We start from the raw sequence: 21,936 nt of genomic DNA on the forward strand, positions 1-21,936 counted from the left end.
TGGAGTGCAACGGCGCGATCTCGGCTCACTGCAACCTCCACCTCCCGAGTTCAAGCGATTCTCCTGCCTCAGCCTCCCGAGTAGCTGGGATTACAGACATGCGCCACCACGCCCGGCTAATTTTTTAAGTTTTAGTAGAGACGGGGGTTTCTCCATGTTGGTCAGGCTGGTCTCGAACTCCCGATCTCAGGGGCTCCGCCCGCCTCGGCCTCCCAAAGTGTTGTGATTACAGGCGTGAGCCACCGCGCCCGACCGTCTTTCTTTCTTTCTTTTTTTTTTTTTTAAAAGGAACGGGACTTGATCTTGATTCTACAATTACTTTCTCCCATACTCCCACGCCCGCCCCAGAACAAGTTAGCAGCAGGCCCTAACGGGCCACCGTCCACAGGGTGGATCCGTCCAAAGCTCTCCTGCGACGCGAAAAGCCACCCCCTCAGCCCCCCGCGCTCCCTCAGCCCCCGGCGCTCCCTCCGCCTCACTTCCTCCTCCAGGCCCCGCCCCGCGCCGGTGCGCCTGCGCACGGACGAACACGTGGCTGCAGTGGGGCCAGAGCAGCAATGGCGGCGGGCGGCGGCGGTAGCGGCGACCCCCTGGCCCCGGCTGGGGTCCCTTGCGCCTTCTCCCCGCACAGCCAGGCCTACTTCGCTTTGGCCTCTACCGACGGTCACCTACGAGTATGGGAGACGGCCAACAACCGGCTGCACCAGGAGTACGTGCCTTCCGCGCACCTCAGTGGTACCTGCACCTGTCTGGCCTGGGCGCCAGCGCGGCTGCAGGCCAAGGTAAAGCGAGCGGGACAGCGCGGGGCGGGCGCCTCCCCGGGCTCGGCTTCGGGCCTCCGGGCCGGGTGGCGCGTGGCCGGGCATCGCGCGTGGCTCTCGGCGGCCCGGGGCGAGAAGGCACGGAGCGCGGCGTCGGCGCGCAGTGGGCCCAAGCCGCCAGCCCCGCGTGCGGCCTGCCGTGAGGGCAGTGAGGGAGGGCGCAGCTCGACTCGGCCAGTCGCGTATCCGAGCCCTGCCGGCTGGCTCTATGCGGCCTGGGCCCCACTCTTGACGGGCAGCCATGTTCGCCGAGTCCCCTGGTCCCGCTGGGGCGGTTTTCTTCTGCCGGACCTTGCTCATCAGAGTCCTGGTTTTTGATAGAGCCCCATCTTGGGACTATCTAACTTTCCTCTTTCTCTGATCCAGCTCATCGGTTTTGCTCTGGGCAGTTGGTGTGGACTAGTCTGTACTTGCTTCCGGACCTTCCCCCTCCTGCCCCCCCCCTTTGGGTGCCGGCTCACCACGTGTTCTTGTCCACATCCAGGTCGTGGGACTCTCAACTCTTAACTTTTGCCTTTCCCAGGCACCTCTGGATTCTCAGCCTTTTGAACTCGCTGCTTTTTTATTTTAACATCTGCTCGCCCCTCCCGCCCCGCTTTCAAGCCCATCACACCACTCCCCACCCACCCCAATCTGAAGTCTGTGTTAGGATGTGGAGGTAAAGTGAAGTAGTAGCTTGATTTAGTGAATGTTTCATGAGGCCAGATGAGGTTACCCTTAGATGGAAAACTGCCGAGTTAGGCAAAGCTTTTCATTGTTAGGGACCCGTGTCAGGTAAATGCCATTCACAGTTGAGTCACTCAGCTCCATCTCTCTAACTCAGCACGCACGTGGTTATTGCATTCATAGAGTAGCCAAACCGAATCACTGCAAATTGATTTGGAAGCATCAGGTATCCTGAGGTGTGTGGTGTGAGCTGTTTCAGTATGGAGAACTGCAAAAGCTCGTATTTAGGATAGATCTTACTCTCTTTGACGACCTGGGAAACCTGCTAAATTTTTGGGTTGGGAGAAGGGATACATGTAAGTTGCTATACTTTGGATATGTTCAGATATTTTTCAAATTTTACACTACGTTTTCATAGTTTATTCTGTTGATTCATAAAGTAAACCTATTAGGGCTTATAAGTCAAACACAAAACTTAAAAAAATCAGTTTTTATTGTTAAAATTACAGTGCTCTGCTTATCTTTTATTTTCAAAGTTTTCTGTGTTTGAATTTTAACAGTCCTGCAAAATGATAGTAATACTAACGCTGAGAGAAATACGGAGCAGTGGTTAGGTAGGTGCATGGACCCGAGCTAGCTATACTGTCTACATTTGATTCCAGCCTCTGCTTCATAGTGGTAATTGCGCCTCTGGTTCCTCATTTATAAAATGAGGATAATAATACCTACTTTATAGAGTGGTTGTGAAGATTAATATATTTAATAATGCAGAGAACACTTAGAATAGTTCTTGACAGGTAAGTGCTTTAAGTGTTAAGTATTATTAATGTCTGATATTTGTATGGTTAGTCCTGAAATGTTGATAAGGAAGGAACTTTCTGCCTTGTTTGGGGGGAAGAAACAAACTCTGGGAAACTAAGCAACTTGAATAAAGTAAAAAATGGAACCAGGATTAAAACTCAGGTCCTTGAGAGCCCAGTTCTTGGTTATCTGCAAAAAATAGTTAATATTAGGTTGGAAAAAATGTCACCCACTTTGCTTTTTTCTTGACTTTCAGTTGCATTGTATGCCCAAGAGAAGTTTCCTAACCTCATATTAAAAGTCATAATTTTGGAATATGTGCAACACTGTGGTAAATTAGAAAAATAACTGGATTTGAGTTCATAACCAAGACTCAAAACTTGTTTTGTCGTTTTGAGCAAGTTGTTTTAATTTTGAGGACCTCATTGACAAATGAGAGTTGAGCTACATTAAAGAAATTTTTTTTTTTAGATTTCAGCGTCGAATGACTTGACCCAAGCCTTAATAACCAATAAAGGAGTGTGGCCTCTAGAGTCAAGGTGCCCCGAACTCCTGGTCCAGTGCCCTAATTTTGTTACTCTTCGGTCTTGAGTCACAGAACTGAGAGAGCTGGAAGGAATGTAGAGACATTCCCTACTTTGAGGGTGTGTCCTCTTGGAGCATCAGTTTGACTTAAAAACCAAGGAGAGGCAGTTTTCTTGTATTAAAATAAACTTGCACATATATTATGGTATAAAATTAAAAAGTCGTATGTCTTATCTTAGAAAAAAAGGCACATGTTAAGGTGCTCTCATCTTACTAAACCCTTTCTTTTATTTTACATCTTTGAGGCTTAGTGTATGAGGCATGAAAAGGGTATACTCTGAACCCACTTTCCAGCATTTTGTTAAGGTCCTGGTATATGATGGCATATAGTACTCTCAAATTTGAAATAGAAGTAACATCATCCACCTTTTAGGATCCTCAGGATCAAATTAGGCAGTGTATGTGACTGGTGTAGCATGGCCTAGCATGTAATAAGTGGCTTAATGTTATTGTTGAATGAATCTGGACTCATTTTACCATTTAATATGGCATTTAATATGGTAAATCAGTTTGTAAGAAAAGTAGTCTACCTTTGGTTTAGTAATTGTCAGTTTGCTACCCAAAGACAAAGTGTGGTGATGATAACTCATCAATGGAGAAAGATAGATAGTGTTGGGTTTCTTGGGTAACGGGTTAAGTTTGTGCTTCACGAGTGTTTAGAACAATTAGATTCTCACCTCTTGTTGGTCACAGAATGATTACAGTACTTTACATTCATGCCACAATAGTTTTTAGAGGGTTTTCATATGTTATGTAGCTGAGCACTCCATTTGGTCTTTGGAGCCAGGGGTAAGAGGACCTTTAATGAGGACAAGAAAATAGGAAAGTGCAAAAATACAAGTGGATGGACTCTATCTAGATGGATACTATTTTTAAGAGTTCCTCAAGTTTATGTGTGTAAACTGAGGCAGAAATGTTAATTATATTCTCTACCAAAGCCACACAGTACAGTGGCTCGGCCACCTAGGAACCGATGCTGCTGTTTGTCTTCAAACTTTTGAAAGTCTTCCAACTTTTCTGCTTTTCCTTCTCTAACAGACCTGTCTGCTATTGGCTATCGTAGTAAATGTGTTTATACTGCTTTGCTGTCACTGCAATTAGGATGAGCCTGTACAGCTTAGTACTTGTTGAATGAAGCACATGGCATTTCAGACATTGGACAGGATAGCTGAGCTGGGTGTCTGCATTACCATCCCTTAGAGATGTAAGACAGTTCACATGTCTGTCTTGAGGTCTTGCTAACAGTTAAACTTCCTAAGAAGTAAGGGTTGCAGATAGATCTGATTGGCAGAAATAGAAGTTTCTATGTATTAGGACTTAATTGATTTGTTATAAATGCTGTATGTGATTTTATGTAAAAACTTACACACATACAGTGGCAGTGAGGTAGATCAAGAAACTCACATGCAGTGGCAGTGAGGTAGACGAAGAAATGGATTAGGAGACTAATTGCAGAATGAAACTTGAAACTTGGCATACTTTTTGGTGTCTAGAGTTCAGTATTTTTCAGAGCAGATTTTGATCCATTAGTGAAGTGTGTAATACATTTAGTGGATTGTAACATTAAAAAAAAAAAAGAATTGAAAGTATCAGTACTGCTAGCCATGGGAAACTTCTCTGTGAAACTTGTTTCTATACATGTATTTTTATGAGAGTGTAGTGACTCTGCATGTAAAACTCCTTTCTCTGGGATCTCAGTCTAAAAAGTCATTACTTTAATTACTGTACAAATTCAGACTTCTCATAACCTGAATGTGCTTTTTTTCTGTCTTCATCCCATCTGTACAACTCCTTGCTTTTATAAATCATGCACATGTGCCATTCAGATTCTCCCTCAGCCTTATTGTTTCTGGATCAAATGCTGATAATGGATCAAATGCTGATAAGCTTTTCTTGTAAGACAGGTTTCAGTATTATTCATTGCTTAACTCAGTCTCTTCATGGTGGAAAAGACGCCTTAGTCTGAGAAATCACATCCTTGGGATATTCACTCCTGGTGCCTTCAGGAATTGAGATTTTCCAGTTACAAATATATGAACTAAATTTTTTATCTTACCTTTTTATTACTTTACATATTTATCTGTATAATCTGTGCTGGGCACTTAAGAGGAAGCACAACTGACTGACTAAGGTGTAAAAGAAGAAATACGTTTCATATTTGCCTTGTCTAATGCAGGATATGACGTGTGTCTTAAGGGAAAGAAATTTCCATGGAGGAGGTGGTATTTGAGGTGCACCTTAAAACATGGATAGGATTTTTAACTAATGAAAATTGACGTGAGTAGGAAAGGTCTCCTCCCAAGTGAAGGGAAAAGCAAAAGCAAAATGGGAAAATGTGTGTATAGGGAGTGTTAATGTAAGGGCGGAATTGGAGATAAGACTGGAGAAGGTGGGTTGAAGGCAAATTGTGGATGCTTTTGAATGCCATAGAACTGTTCATATTGATTTATTCTCTGGAGAGTCATTGAAGTTTTTTGATTACAGGAATAACATGTTTAGATAGTAAATGCGAACAGAAGTTTGTGATCTATAATCAGCACTAAACTCTTGGTTTCAAAAATGTTTAGTATGGGTAATACTTGGAGTATTAGTTTTCATTAAAATGTACATTGGTTATATACACTTCTGGTCTGATTGATGTGTTACCTTTTTAGGTATGCTCATCCTGCTGAATAAAGACTATCCAACCTGAAAAATAAATGAGTCATGAGTTCTTTGAGTTTAATAAACTGGAGTATTATTTAGGTTGAGACCAGTGATCCTCAAAGTTGGTCATAAATCTTGTAGATATTCTTTCTGCCTGCCCCTGCTTGCTTGTACCAAAAAATACAGAGATTTGCAGATGCAGAAATTAAGGCTTTGACTATGTTATGTTTGACATAGGCTATGTAAATTTCTAAAATTTTTTTGTGCTTTTTAATGGAAATTCAAATTGTCTATAAAGCATATGCATATTTGGGATTATCTTTGTTTCACACATTGAGAAACTTCCATTTAGATAGTTTTGATTTGGAAAAACCAAGAGTAGAAGAAAGATTTCCTGGAATCTTTTTTTGTTTTGTTTTGTTTGAGATAGAGTCTCTTGTTGCTCAGGCTGGAGTGCAGTGGCAGGATCTTGGCTCACTGCAACCTCTGCCTCCCGGGTTCAAGCAATTCTCTGCCTCCCAAGTAGCTGGGATTACTGGCGCCCACCACCACTCCCAGCTAATTTTTTTAGTATTTTTAGTGGAGACGGGGTTTCACCATTTTGGCCAGGCTGGTCTTGAACTCCTGACTTCGTGATCCACTTGCCTCAGCCTCCCAAAGGAGTGAGCCACCGCGCTCAGCCTTCTTGAAGTCTTTTAAAAAAGATGAATCTTTTCCTGCTGAGATGGTACTAGGTTGATGTACTTCCACCCACTTTCCTTGCCTGAAATAGGTGTTTGTATTTATAACCTTATACAGAAATTATATTTGCCCCTGAAATCATTGAAAGGTAGTTTTAGAAATTCATGTAACTGAAGCGGGTACCTAGAACACTGCTAAAGCTGAGGTTTCAATGTTTCAACAAATTAAATGAGACCATCAGACTTCTTGTTCTTTGGCTTTTAATTGTAACTTCTCTTTTGTGTTTATTAATACATTTCTAAGGACTTGCAAGATGTATATTATTTTTCCTGTAAGTAGAAGGTTATCTTTTTTTGTTAGACTGCGTTTTGTTAATCTAAGTGTGTCCAATGAGTCAAATTCTTTAAATGTAACATCCCCCTAGGATAACTAAAAGAAAAAAATGGGAAGTGCTTTTTTTTTTTATTTTTATTTTTATTTTTTTTTGAGACCGAGTCTTGCTCTGTCTCCCAGGCTGGAGTGCAGTGGTGCAATCTTGGCTCACTGCAAGCTCCGCCTCCTGGGTTCATGCCATTCTCCTGCCTCAGCCTCCCGAGTAGCTGGGACTACAGGCGCCCGCCACCACGCCCAGCTAATTTTTTGTATTTTTAGTAGAGACAGGGTTTCACTGTGTTAGCCAGGATGGTCTCCATCTCCTGACCTCATGATCTGCTCGCCTCGGCCTTCCAAAGTGCTGGGATTACAGACATGAGCCACCGTTCCCGGCTGGGAAGTGCTTTTTAACTCTGTTCCCTGATGCTCTTTATGCACTAGTAACGTTGTGGTTGTCATTGGTTGTTTTTGAATTAAGACAGATTTTTACGTGTCTTGGGCTGTGTGCGTGCCCATGCGTGCTGTAGAGCTAAGATCCTACACTATTAAGAAGAAGATGTTCTCTTTTCTATGGCATTGGCTTGTTTTACAGTGAAAGAATGAATTTCTCAGAACTTTATGCTAAAAACATATAGGCTGGTGAGCTGTAATTAAAAAAAACACGGAAGAGAACTTCTGAAATCATAATAAATATTCAGCATTATAAACTGATGTAGTGCTTTTAAGTTAGAGTCATTGTCTTTTTGTTGGGTAGACATGAGCTGTTAGCATCACTTTTGAAATAAAAGAAGTCTTGTGGCATTTGCCACTTGAGTGAGACTTATGTCTCTGAAGTCATTGAATCACCGAGCCAGCCCTTGACCAGTCACTGGGGCAGCCTCTTTTGTGTGTGCTCTGAGCTGCCCTGCTAGTTAAAGCTATTTGTTGACTCAAATTGAAGTTAATGCATGTTTATAAAGGTAAAAACTTTTGAGTCCCTTTTCTCGACAACTAAGCTAGAATTTGTGGAAAAATTAGGAGGGGAAAAGGAGAGTTGGCTGCTGAGGTATGGACTTACAGATTCAGAGAGTTTTGGGTATGAATCTCTTTGGTTGGGGAGTGAAGGCTTCGCTTAGATTGGACCTGTCAGGAGGGGTCTGTTTCTGAGACGTGGAAGCACCATTGAGGCTTCTTGGACCTGTTAGGAGAGTACCCAGAACACACCAGGTTTTCCTATTTGCTGTCTTTTTTCTGTAGGGGTGGGAGACAGGGGACAGAGAATGATGGATTTCTCTTCCCATTGGAGGGATTTCTTTTTAAAGTAGTGAGAAGTAAATCACCCAATAGCTTCTCTCTTCCTGCTTTTTAAAATGTCTTTTGTTGGCTGGTGGGCATTTGTATTTGTTCATTAATGATGTTTTAGTGTTTGAAATACTAAATAAAAACATTGTTTTTCTTGTTTTCCAGGAAAGTCCCCAGAGGAAAAAAAGGAAATCAGAAGCTGTAGGAACGAGTAACCAGACTGACTTATTGGCTCTTGGCACAGCAGTTGGTAGCATTTTATTATACAGCACAGTAAAAGGAGAATTACACAGTAAATTAATAGTAAGTGTGTATATATTTTATTTAAAAGTGATGTGACAGGGAAGCTGATTACTAGAGATTATTAAAAAACACTTCAAGGTATGTGATGGATCTGTGCTGTAGGGACAGTTTTCAGTCTCATCTACGTTTAAGTAGCTGAATAGTAATATTTGATAAAAGCTGTAATAGTTAACAGCAGTCCTTAATTATGGGTCAGAGGATGAAGACTTCTTGACTAGGTTTAAAATAAGGAAGGGTTATAGGAACTCTAAGGAATCATAGATAGCAACTGTGGGAAGCAGCTCCCCAACTCTTGACCTAGGGGAATAAAGGAGGCAGTTGGAGTTACTGCTGACACTGAGATCTTTTAGGGGCAGGTGTTGTGCTGCTGTTGCTGTCTCTTGAGGAGTGGCCCCACGGGCATGGGATCCAGACCTCAAACTGAGAAGGAGGCTCCAGGTGCCTGGTGCTAGTGTCTCTGACGGAGGTGATGAGACTGGTTCTCCTAGGGTTGGAAAAATTGCATATTGGGTTCAGCTGCTGCTGTTGGGCATTACCACTGTTGGGGTGATGCAAATAAAGAGACAGGAAGGACAAGTCCCTTTTGTCTCCATCCTTGTCTCCCTCTAGCAGTTCCTATTGGCAGAGCCTATGGATCCAGCTGGGAAATCAGAAATCAGGTTTGCTGAGTCCCAGCATCACAGCAGAATATAAAGGGCGGGTTTGGCATTGGAAGACAGTAACTGAACTGGTCTAGTTGGTTCAGACAATATCTATTGCAGTGTGTTTTTGTTCGCTGGACTTCTGTATATAGGAGTGTTTTAAGTTTTTTGTTTTAAGTAACATTTATCTATAGAAAATTTTTAACTACATAAAGTTGAAAAGGAAAAAATTTATACCTAAGTCTCTCACTGAGAGATCTTCTTAATAATTTGTGTATTTCTTTGCTTTATACATACATTAAAAAAAATATGGTTGGCCATCTGTTCATCTAGTTTGTATCCTGATTTTTTTCATTAGGTTACAACATAACTATCTTTTATATTTGTCAAGAACTGGTTGTAGAGATTTTTAATGCCAGCCTAAAATCCCATTAAGTGGAATAGTCCATTATGTTACTTAACTTGTTGACCATTTAGGGGTTTCCAAATTTTTAAATTGTTGTAAAACAATGAATTTTTTTTTTCTTACATGGATTCACAGAATTACTAACCGAAAATTAGTGAGCCAAAGGGATGCTATATATGTAGTATAAAAATACTTTCTGGAATAATTTTTACTAATTTATGCTCAATATCAGTGATAGGAGATAAGTACTTTATCTCAGCAGTATCATTATTCATACTGAATAGCCCATTAAAACAGCAACCATGACAACAAAGAAACAGATAATTTGGTAGATGAACATTTTAATCTGATTTTAAGTTTGCATTTAGGAATGTATTGTTTTTTTATTGAATATTACAAAAATAATACTCAACTATAAATGAATTTTAAAGCATTCAGAGATCCATCTCAAGAAGGCATCCTTCCCTATATTCTTCCCCACTCCAAGTTGAGTGTAGTCCTCAGGTGAGCTCGTACATCTACTATAGGTAGGAGGCTGTCCTTTAATTTGATAGGTTTTTTGTGGTCAGCAGGTACCTAGCATCTTGTGCAGTGTGGTAGCCGCTCAGCTGCTGTGGCTGCTGGAGCTTAGAAGACTTATTTGTTAAAGACAGAGTCTTACTCTGTCGCCCAGGCTAGAGTACAGTGGTGCGATCTCAGCTCACTGCAACCTCTGCCTCCTGGGTTCAAGCGATTTTCATGCCTCAGCCTCCTGAGTAGGTGGGATTACAGATGTGTACCACCACTGCTGGCTAATTTTTGTGTTTTTAGTAGAGATGGGGTTTTGTCATGTTGGCCGTGCTGGTCTCGAACTCCTGGCCTCATGTGATCTGCCTGCCTTGGCCTCCCAAAGTGCTGGGGTTACAGGCATGAGCCTCTGTACCCAGCCTAGAACTCCTTTTTATATCATTTCAGTACTTTACAAGATTGTACATACATCTTTGACAGGGATGAATTTATCAAAAAGGAGTCAAGAGGGTCAGGGTGAGGGGTGCTGGGATGGTATGGTAAAGTGGAAAGGGACCAGGCTTTGGAGCTAGCCTGTCCTGAGGTTGAATCCTACTCGTTGTGTGTTCATGTGTGAATAATTTAACTTCTCATTCCACTTAATACCCATTCCTTAAGTGGGTATTAACAACCTACCTTGCATGATTTTATGAAGACTTAGATGTAATAATATATTGAAAGTGTCTGGCTTGTAAGTGGTATTTAGTAAATATTTGTTGAATGAGTAAGTGAACAAGTGAGTGAACACATTGCTAAATTGCTTTCCAAAAGGGTATGCTAGTTGACACTGCCGCTGGCAATAGTATTATGTAACCTCACCAGCATGGGCATCATAAGGCTAAACACATTGCTACAGGAACAGACTAAAAATGCCACTTTGTTTTGGTTTGTATTTCTTTGATTACTAACAAGGTTGAATACTTTGGTATATTTTCTAACTGAATTCTTTCTATGGAACGTATCTGTTCATGTCTTTTAGTTATTTGCGTGTGTATAAGAATTAGTTCTTTGAGTACACAGCTGATAGGAAGGAAAGTAACTGAATGTAACATTTTAAAATGTTTTTCTTTTGAAGTGGTAACAATGTTATTTGGAAGTAGCTTTAGTAATTTTGAGTAATCACTTTTATTCTTAGCTATGTACATAGTGATGTTTCATTGTATATGTATTTACTTTATTCCTGCAAGATTTTAATACATAAAGCTAAAAATGGTATAAAAGTAAAGTAGGCCGGGCGCGGTGGCTCACACCTGTAATCCCAGCACTTTGGGAGGCCGAGACGGGCGGATCACGAGGTCAGGAGATCGAGACCATCCCGGCTAACACGGTGAAACCCCGTCTCTACTAAAAACTACAAAAAACTAGCCGGGCGAGGTGGCGGGCGCCTGTAGTCCCAGCTACTCGGGAGGCTGAGGCAGGAGAATGGCGGGAACCTGGGAGGCGGAGCTTGCAGTGAGCTGAGATCCGGCCACTGCACTCCAGCCCGGGAGACAGAGCGAGACTCCGTCTCAAAAAAAAAAAAAAAAAAAGTAAAGTAACTGTAGGAGAGATGTCACAAGGTAGCATGTGACTATTTGTCAGATGAGTTACAGCAGTCTTGGGAAGGCCTGGAGGAGAAGGGTTTTCATTTGGACCTTCTGGGATAGGTAAGATTTGGATAGAGAAGGGTGGAGAAAGGAAGTTGGGGAGATGGCAAGAGCGAATGCAGGGAGACCGGAATGTAAAAGATTGACTTGGCACAGAGTAAACTAATTTAGAGGAGAGGCATACTAGGGGGTAATGGATAATGGATAAATGTGACTTTAGGTAGAAAGAATGAAATGCTTGCAGTGTGGGTGATATAGTACCTCATTCTGCTAAGCGAGTTAGTCCTGGAATGTTTGTGAGATGAGAAACATGAATGAGCTCTTCTCAGTTAGTTTCTATTCCTACGTGCCTCTTAGTGAGTGGGCATCTTGCTGTGCTGTAAATGTGTAAGTATTGTTTCTATGCTATGGCCCCATAGTACAAGTAAGCATTTAGTGTTTACCTGAAGTAACAGTGACTTTTGTTTTGAGACATAGCTTTGGTACATTTTTTATAGGAGATTTTTAAAGAATATTTTTGAGTACCCTTGATTTTTACCTTAAATGTGGACTTGGGGTGTGAAAGTAGTTTGTTTGTTTGTTTGTTTATTTATTTATTTATTTATTTATTTTTTGAGACGGAGTCTCGCTCTGTCACCCAGGCTGGAGTGCAGTGGCCGGATCTCAGCTCACTGCAAGCTCCGCCTCCCGGGTTCACGCCATTCTCCTGCCTCAGCCTCCCGAGTAGCTGGGACTACAGGCGCCCGCCACCTCGCCCGGCTAGTTTTTTGTATTTTTTAGTAGAGACGGGGTTTCACCATGTTAGCCAGGATGGTCTCGATCTCCTGACCTCATGATCTGCCCGCCTCCCAAATCTGCCTCATGATCCGCCTCCCAAAGTGCTGGGATTACAGGCTTGAGCCACCACGCCCGGCCAGTTTATTTATTTTTAAACAGAGGAGAAGGAAAGTTAACATTTTGGAGTTCTAGCTGTGTATCTTCTTTTTTTTTTTGGATATGGAGTTTCGCTGTTGTCACCCAGGCTGGAGGCAATGGCGCGATCTTGGCTCACTGCAACCTCTGCCTCCCGGGTTCAAGTGATTCTCCTGCCTCAGCCTCTCAAGTAGCTGGGATTACAGGCATGCGCTACCACACCCAGCTATTTTTTTTTTTTTTTTTTTTTTTTAGTAGAGACGGGAGTTTCACCATGTTGGTCAGGCTGGTCTTGAACTCCTGACCTCAGGTGATCCACCTGCTTCAGCCTCCCAAAGTGCTGGGATTACAAGTGTGAGCCCCACCACACCCGAACTGTTTATCTCATTTTTGATATTGGAAAACTAAAATGGATAAAGGTTAAAGCTTTTAGTTAAGGCCTAACATTTTAGTTAATTATTTGGTAATGACTCTAGGGTTCATATTATCATAACATATAAGACAAGTTTTATTTTCTTCTTGAATTTTTTTTTTTTTGTATACCATAAATATCTTCATTTTTATTTGTCAGTTAAAAAAAAGAGCCGGGCGCAGTGGCTCACGCCTGTAATCCCAGCACTTTGGGAGGCTGAGGCAGGCGGATCACAAGGTCAGGAGATCGAGACCATGGTGAAACCCCGTCTCTACTAAAAATACAAAAAATTAGCAGGGTGCGGTGGCGGGCGCCTGTAGTCCCAGCTACTCAGGAGGCTGAGGCAGGAGAATGGCGTGAACCTGGGAGGCGGAGCTTGCAGTGAGTGGAGATCGCGCCACTGCACTCCAGCCTGGGGGACAGAGCGAGACTCCGTCTCAAAAAAAAAAAAAAAGAGTTGACTCCTACCTCTACAGATTATTAACTGCATCTCTAACATGGTTGCCTCTATTTGCCTTTCACATCCTCTGCCAGTGACTGGCCTCAGATCACCAGTGGAACCTTTTAAAAAAATACACGATTGGCTCTATCTAGTTCTACTGATCTAAAATATCCACGTATGGGCCAGGAGCACTGGCTTATGCCTGTAATCCCAGCATCTTGGGAGGGTGAGGAAGGAGGATCACTTGAGTCCAGGAGTTTGAGACCAGCCTTAAATTTTTGTTTTTAATCTACAGAGTGGTGGACATGACAACAGAGTCAACTGCATACAGTGGCATCAAGACAGTGGCTGTTTATATAGTTGTTCAGATGATAAGCATATTGTGGAATGGAACGTACAGGCATGCAAAGTAAAGTGGTGAGTAACATTCATGGTATCAGGAGATGCAGTAGAGGTGGATAAATGCTGGACTTATGGGGAATGCAGACATTAATAAGGTTATAGGTTCCATTTTCAAAGAACCTTTAATCAAATCGAGCATGCAAGATTTTAATACATAAAATACTAAAATACATAAAATACGTAAAAGCTAAAAATGGTACAAAAGTAAAGCAACTGTATGAGAGATGTCACAAGGTAGCATGTGACTGTTTGTCAGATGAGTACAGTAGTGATGGGAAGGCCTGGAGGAGGAGAAGGGATTTCAGTTGAACCTTCTAGGATAGGTAAGATTTAGATAGAGGAGGATGGGATAATCCTTTCAAGGGTGGAGAACGGAAGTTGAGGAGATGGCAAGAGCAAATGCAGGGAGACAGGAATGTAAAAGATTGAATTGGCACAGAGCAAAGTAATTCAGAGGAGGGACATACTAGGGGATAATGGATGGTAGATGGTATGGGTGAAAGTATCCTAAGAGCCTGGCTTTGTGTCGTAGATAAAGGTCATAGACAATTGATTATAGTTCAACCACCTGATCCTGAGGTTGGCTGCGTAGGAGATGCTTAGTAAATGTGGGCTGTTGAATACAGTTCCACCTACTGTGTAGTTGAGGACCCTCATGAGGAAAATGATGCCCATGGTCCTGCAGCTGCCAGAGAAGATCCTGCTCTTTTGAGTTCTGGTATAGTTGGGGTTTTAGATTCTGTCTGGTATGCAAGAGAGAGCCACTGGCCGAGTGCAGTGGCTCACACCTGTAATCCCAGCACTTTGGGAGGCCAAAGTGGGAGGATTTCTTGAGACAAGACTGAACAACATAGAACCACCTCTTTACAAAAAAAAAAACAACAACAAACCAGTTGGGTGTGGCGGTATACATGGCCTGTGACCCCAGATACGATGGAGTCTGAGGTGGGAGGATTGCTTGAGCCTGGGAGGTTGAGTCTGTAGTGAGCCATGATTGTGCCACTGCACTCCAGCCTGGGTAACAGAGCAAGACGCTGTCTCAAAAAAAAAAAGGGTGGGCTTGGTGGCTCACGCCTGTGATCCCAGCACTTTGGGGGACCGAGGCGGGCAGATCACGAGGTCAGGAAATCAAGACCATCCTGGCTAACACAGTGAAACCCCGTCTCTACTAAAAAGACAAAATTAGCTGGGCATGGTGGCGGGCATCTGCAGTCCCAGCTACTCAGGAGCCTGAGGCAGGAGAATGGCGTGAACCCGGGAGGCGGAGGTTGCAGTGAGCCGAGATCGCGCCACTGCACTCCAGCCTGGGCGACACAGCTAGACTCCATCTCAAAAAAAAAAAAAAAAAGCCACTGCTGGTCAGTGTCTGTGGGATAGTATTCAGAGTAATGCTTTAGGAAAAAGTAATCTGTCAGCAATGTGTACAATTTAGGGAAAGGAGCTAGTTAAAGTCAGAGAAGGCGGATAGATTGTTACTGTAATCCGGTTATAGGATGGTAAGTGTGGGAAGTTAAAATGGGAATGATCGCAATCATTGAGTTGATGTGGAGGAGGGATACTGAGTTTAGTTTTCAACTTTGCTAACTAGGCAAGTAAACCAGTTTAGAGGGAGGACGTACTGGGGGGTAATGCATGGTAGAGGATAGAAATTATGGTTAGAAGAGATAAATGGTTTGGGGGTTTTTAGACAAGTTGGCTTTGAAATAACACTTTGTGAAAGATAAGACCCAGCAGACAGGGTGGTGATAGAGGCTTAGAATTTAAGTGGGAGTTTGGGATTGGAGATGCAGGTGAGTAAATCATCTCCCTGATGGCTCAGTGAGTATTTGTGCTTCATTTTCATTTACTTGTAGCAGACATAGTAATTTCTATGTTAGTAACCTGTTAGAAATGCCTGCAGAGATTCTGATCCAGTAGGTCTGGGATAGGGCCTGTGTTACTGTATTCTGGATGAGAGGTCACAAAGATAGGTCCTTCACATAGGGACTAGTAATGTTCAAGGAGCCGTTCAACACATTGTGTGCTTTATTGTACGTAATCATAAGCCTGTGAGGTGGACTCTAGCCCCACTTTGCTGTTTTGAAGTAGGTTAAACAAGAGCCTGGCCTCTCATACACTAAACTGTGTTGTCTCATAATTTCATTATGTTTCCAGCTTCATCCTTAGCATTCTTATGCTGCTGTTACTTGATTTTGTTTTCTGTTCTAGACGCTATGTATTGATTTTCTGTTGTAGAAGATGAGGATTTAGCTCTTACCTTCTTTTCCCCCTCTCAATTCTCTCAATATTGTCGTATCATAGTGTTTGATAAGCAGTATTTGTTTACGTTATGGACTAGTTAAATATTGTTACAGCTGAGCCTTAGACTTTCCTATGTTTAATATTTTTTGTACAAAATTTTGCTTTTCTTGGGGTTTATAATTGGTTTAATTTCATTTTATTAGTTACTAGGTCATTTTCTATTAGTGGTATAAATCTTCTCAGTTGTTTCTAGACACATCACTCAGTCAGTTTTATTCATTTCTTGGAAGACTTCTTTGTCTTGTAAGTTCTGCTGAATGATGATTATCCTCAGGTTTTCCTTTCTCTCTCTCTTTTTTTTCTTTAGATGGAGTTTCGCTCTTGTTGCCCAGGCTGGAGTGCAATGGCGCGATCTCAGCTCACTGCAACCTCTGCCTCCCGGATTCAAGTGATTATTCTGCCTCAGCCTCCCGAGTAGCTGGGATTATAGGCACCTGCCACCATGCCTGGCTCATTTTTTATTTTTAGTAGAGATGAGGTTTCAGCATGTTGGTCAGGCTGGTCTTGAACTCCTGACCTCAGGTGATCCACCTGCCTTGGCCTCCCAAAGTGCTGAGATTACAGGTGTGAGCTACCATGCCTGACCATGAATTATTTTCTTTTGTTCCTTACATCCTCTCTATTGTGGGTGTCTTTTGATTTGTTTGATTTGGCCTCTTATGTTTAAGGCATCTTTCAAATCACTGGAGATCCTGGGCTGCCTGTTGCTATTTGGAAATAAAGCATTAAAAAACTGATTGGTAGCTGGGTGTGGTGGCTTATGCCTAAAATCTCAGGACTTTGGAAGGCTGAGGTGGAAGGATTGCTTGAGCTTAGGAGTTTCGAGACCGTCCTGGGCAACATAGTGAGAACCCCCTCTCTACAAAAATGAAAAAAATTAGCCAGGCGTGGTGGTGTGTACCTGTAGTCCCAACCACCTAAGAGGGTCGCTTTAGCTCAGGAGATCAAGGCTGTAGTGAGCTGTTAACCTTGCTACTGCACTCTGCCTGGGCAACAGAGTGAGACCCTGTTTGGGGGGAAAAATACTGATTGGAAGGCTTAGTTATGAGTGTGTGACTTTTCAATTGTTGCGCTTCATTTATAGAGTGATTGGGAAGGCTTCAAATATCAATATGTGTAGGTCATTCCACTGGAACCAGTTACATTTCCCAGAGAGGAATTTTTTCATCTAGTGCTTCTTAAGCCTTAAATGTACATACATCTTACTTGTGCATACAGATCTGATTTAGTAGGTGTATCTAGGTTAGAGCTTGAGAAGGCATAATTCTCACAAGTTCCCAGATGATGCTGATTTATGCTTTGAGTTGCAAAGCTCCTGAGGGATTGGGGTGTGGGGAGGATAGACAGAAGGTATTATTAGCCTAACTAGCATTTTCAATACTGAGTGGGGAAGTTTCAGGAAGCTTATCAGCCTCCTCTAGGCAGGATGGCGATTGTGTCTTATGTATGTATCAACATAGTGAATATATGTTGAATATTGAATGTAAATGAGAATTGAAGCTGTAGGAATCGATGATAAATTGGCAAAAATTTTAGAAGCTGGTAAAGGTAAAGGAAGAGTTCTCTCGTACATTATAGCTGCATTTCTTTGATTATCAGTGAGGTCGAATGTTTTGTGTTTATCAACAATTTGTATTTTTCCTATGAGTTGCCTGTTTGCCTGTTTATATCCTTTGTCTATTTTTATTTTGAGTTCTTTTTCTTATTGATATGAAGAAGCTATTTGTGTATTATGTTACTCCTTTGTAATATATATTTTTGATACTTTTTTCTAGCTTTTTACATATATTATTATTATTATTATTATTATTTTTGAGACAAGGTCTCACTCCGTCACCCAGGTGGAGTGCAGCGGTGGTATCTCAGCTCACTGTAAACTCTGCCTCCGGGGTTCAAGCGATCCTCCTGTCTCAGCCTCCTGCGTACCTGGGATTGCAAGTGTTTGCCACCAGCCCTGTCTAATTTTTGTATTTTTAGTAGAGACAGGGTTTCACCATGTTGTCCAGGCTGGTCTTGAACTCCTGGCCTCAGGTAATACACCTGCCTTCGGCTCCCAAAGGGCTGGGTTTACAGATGTGAGCCACTGTGTCTGGTCACATAAAATTACGTTTTAATTTTATGACTTATTTGTGGAACAGAAGTTTTATGTAATTAAATCAGGCCTTTTTTTCTTTATAATTTCTGGTTTATAATTGTTGTGGAATACCTTTCCTAACCCCAGGATTATAAAAACATTTTCATACCCTGTTTAAATACTCTTAAATTTAATAAATTAATTTTTTTTGCATGTGTGGCATAATGTAGGTACCTAATTTTGTTTTTCCAATGACTAATTTGACTTACTCCAGTATTGACTGGCAGAACCATACATTTTCTTCCACTTAATAACCTCTTTTATTATTAAGGTTCCTACTGTTACTTCCTTGTTTTTTCTTGGAGACAGAGTCTTGGTCTGTCACCCAGGCTGGAGTGCAGTGTTGCGATCTCGGCTCATTGCAGTCTCTGCCTCCCGGACTCAAGCGATCCTACCATCTCAGCTTCCTGGGTAGCTGGGACTACTACAGCATGCCTGGCTAATTTTTGTAGTTTTTGTAGAGTCAGGGTCTCGCTATATTGTCCAGGCTGGAGGTCTCGAACTCCTGGACTCAGGCCATCTGCCCACCTTGATCTCCCAAAGTGCTGGGATTACAGGCATGAGCCGCCATGCCCAGCCCCTGCTGTTACTTTTTGATTGTATAAGTGAATAGCCAAGTTCCCTGTTGCCTATGACAGCATTAATATGAGTAACGAACAGCAAAGACTTGAGCTTCTAATCATATTTGAGGTAATGAAAAGGAATCATTTGTATCTAATTAATTTTTACCTGTCAGACTGGGGTGTATTCGTGTGAATCTGGGGTAGAAATAACCTTTTTGGGTTGCAGCTTTTGAGAAATCATTTGTGTTATTAAGGGAATTAATTGAAGGCCAGCCTTCCAGAGAAAGCGAGAGTTGAGATAGGGTTAGGATGGGCTTGGGGAGGTCTAGCCAGTATGGAACTTTCCTGGACATTCACAAAGTTCATCTCCTGGGTCACAGAGTGTATAACTACCCATTTTACATTCTTGCCACTCTCACTCACCCATTTTCTGATATGTTGAGAATCTTTATCGCATGCCTGACAAAGGGAGATTGTGCCGTGTTAAGGAACCCAATCAGTGAGGTTTTATCACAGTGGTATATCCAGGGTTAGTTACCTGACACAAGCTTTTAGGGAATGTAATTGTCATAGGACCTGAGGTGATATTTTTAATGATTGCTCAGTTTGTTTTTTTGTTATTTTCTGCTCTGAGTAAAGTTTTCTCTTATGTATTGAGATGCTTTTGTTTCTCTTCACAATATAGCAAATGGAAAGGCGACAATAGCAGTGTCAGTTCCCTATGTATCAGCCCAGATGGAAAGATGTTGCTTTCAGCTGGTCGAACAATCAAACTATGGGTTTTGGAGACCAAAGAAGTCTACAGAGTGAGTGAATCAAATTATTTGTAAGCATAAAAATTACAGTAAACATAGAGAAAGGCAGAAGTTTGAGCCATAAAATATTATTTTAAGAATACAAATTCTTCATTGTCAGGTACATCAAATAGTTTAGTGGACAAAAGTTAGCCTCCTAATCTGATTTGTTGATGTTAAAAAGACTACACATGTCTACTTCAAATGTATTGGAAGAATGAATAGAACCAATATTCAAGAAACAAGATTTTAAAAGAAATTTAAATATATATACCAACTGTGTATCCACAAAAAAGAAAAAGTTACCTTATAAAAAACAAAATAGATTTTGAGACAGGATCTCTCTCTGTCGCCCAGGCTGGAGTGCAGTAACGCCATCACAGCTCACTGCAGCCTTGACCTCCCAGGCTCAAGCGATCATCCCACCTCAGCCTCCTGAGCAGCTGGGAATATAGGCGCTTGCCACCATGCCTAGGTCAAAAAAGATTTTCTTAATAAAAAAATTTTTACTATGTGATGATTATGGTAATTTTGATTTCTAGCCTACATTCAGCATTTAGTCCACTTACTGTATTTGACTGCGGAGATTTAGTATTACATTTTTGGAGGAGGAAAAAGCTTTCACTCAGGGCTTACTGAACATTTGGTGCTGTGATGATGCCTTAATATTGTGGTTTCGACTCACTGAGAGTAAAATGAGGACCTACAATTCCTTGGCTGTGTCTGAGCACCCAAGTGTACGCCTTTTAAAATGGATAGAATTAAGTGAATCTTTAATTCAAGAATGTAAGAAATAAAGGTGCAGAGTGGTAGGGTCATGGGAGTTAGAAGGAACATCTAAATTTTCAGTATTTTCAGATGCATTTTTTTAAGAAGTGGGAGTATTGTAGCACAAATAACCTTATTTGCTTAGAATTGAATTTAATAGTTACTTCATTGTGAAGCTCTCCTTTCAGATATGTATCACATATGGCTTGTTTATGATACATATATACTATTAATTTTTGTCCCTGCTTTGAATCTGCTCTCCTAACTGGGATTTAACTTTCTCTAGCATTTCACAGGACATGCAACGCCAGTTTCGTCACTGATGTTCACTACCATCAGACCTCCTAATGAGAGCCAGCCCTTTGATGGAATTACAGGTCTTTATTTCTTATCTGGAGCAGTACATGACCGGTTGCTTAATGTCTGGTATGTAGTTCTTTTGGATTTGGGAGGTAGCATTGAAAGAATCTGTCAGAGCTTATGTAGTTAATGTAAATTATGACTGTGGGACTTTGTTGTATCTAATATTGGATTTACATTGAGTCATAATAAAGAATTGAGCCTGTCTACAAAACAGATCTTTCTGAGAAAAAAATTAAGTGCATTATGTAATAAAGCCTCCTGTGCTTGCTTAGTGATACAGTGGACTGAATAGTTTTGTGGTTGGGCAATTTAGAAATAACTTTTAAAAAATTTAGAAAGACCTTTAATTTTGAAATATGTGGCACCACTGGGTTAATGCAGTAATGTCTGTTTATGGAGGGCATACAAATTCCTTGGCTGTCTGAGAATTTCCAGTAACCCCTTTTTGCAGTAGCTGCTATTAACTAGTTCCCTTTGAAACCACTTTTAAAAGTTAAAATCAGGCCGGGCGCCATGGCTCACGCCTGTCATCCCAGCACATTGGGAGGATGAGGCGGGCAGATCACGAGGTCAAGAGATCAAGACCATCCTGGCCAACATGGCGAAACCCTGTCTGTACTAAAAATACAAAAATTAGCTGGGCGTGGTGGCACGCACCTGTAGTCCCAGCTACTCGGAAGGCTGAGGCAGGAGAATTGCTTAACTCAGGAGGTAGAGGTTGCAGTGAGCCGAGATCGCGCCACTGCACTCTAGCGACAGAAAGAGACTCGGTCTCAAAAAAAAAAAAAAAAAATCGGTGATACAAAGTCATCAAAAAAATTTTTTAGAAATTTCCTGGATTTTATTACAGCATCTGATGGTGAAGTTGGCTTGAAAAAAAACCATCCTGCTGTTCATAGACAAAATAAGTAGAGATTAGAGATCTTTTTAGATCTCTACTTTTCTCATCTTAGTAATAATTAATTGAGCATGCTCTTCACCATGTAGAATTACTATGAATTTATACAAGATAATACTCATTAGAAGTGGGACTCATCCAATATGTATTCCTTAAAAAGGTAGTTGTGTGGGGGTCATGAGTCAAAATGTGGGCCTCTGTTTACCTTCAAAACCACCAGCAAAGCCATAATTCCTAATTATGACTCTTACAATTAAACAGATTTGGTTTTCTGTTTCGTGTTTGATTTTTGAGAAGAGCCAATGGAGATAAATTCTTTTAGTTTTAGAGGGTCTGACAATTACATAAGAAATTAGTAGTACTAAAAAATTAAAATCTACTACCAGCATTCCCTGGCATTACTGAGTTGCTTCAATCTCAAATGTTTTACCACTTAGGCTGCCTCATACGTAGGAGTCTCCAGCTACAAAATTTCATAATATAAAATAAAAGTTGCTTTATGTTAATCTTAAGAACCTGAATAGTATCTTGGTATAAAGGAAATAAACTTAAAATTAACCATACACACAAAAGAAAAATATTAAAAACCATATTGAAAAGCTGCCCAACGAG

General features: G+C 41.4%; 1 protein-coding gene and 1 non-coding gene across 2 annotated transcripts in view; both read left to right on the forward strand.

Moving 5' to 3' along the window:
* Positions 1-506: 506 nt before the first annotated feature.
* The window catches only part of WDR43 (WD repeat domain 43), a 55,816-nt gene continuing 34,386 nt past the window's right edge, over positions 507-21,936 (forward strand). Inside the window, exons 1-5 of the mRNA XM_003908458.3 lie at positions 507-782; positions 8,019-8,156; positions 13,397-13,518; positions 19,187-19,307; positions 20,350-20,489. Of these exons, the coding sequence (XP_003908507.1) occupies positions 558-782; positions 8,019-8,156; positions 13,397-13,518; positions 19,187-19,307; positions 20,350-20,489 (746 nt within the window). The 5' untranslated portion in view covers positions 507-557. The remainder of the gene's footprint in view (positions 783-8,018; positions 8,157-13,396; positions 13,519-19,186; positions 19,308-20,349; positions 20,490-21,936) is intronic.
* LOC116270422 lies at positions 19,942-20,026 on the forward strand. The gene has a single exon (XR_004178459.1). It is a non-coding gene; the product is annotated as a small nucleolar RNA SNORD53/SNORD92 (small nucleolar RNA).

This window comes from Papio anubis, chromosome 14 (assembly GCF_008728515.1).
Source record: "Papio anubis isolate 15944 chromosome 14, Panubis1.0, whole genome shotgun sequence".
NCBI lineage: Eukaryota > Metazoa > Chordata > Mammalia > Primates > Cercopithecidae > Papio > Papio anubis.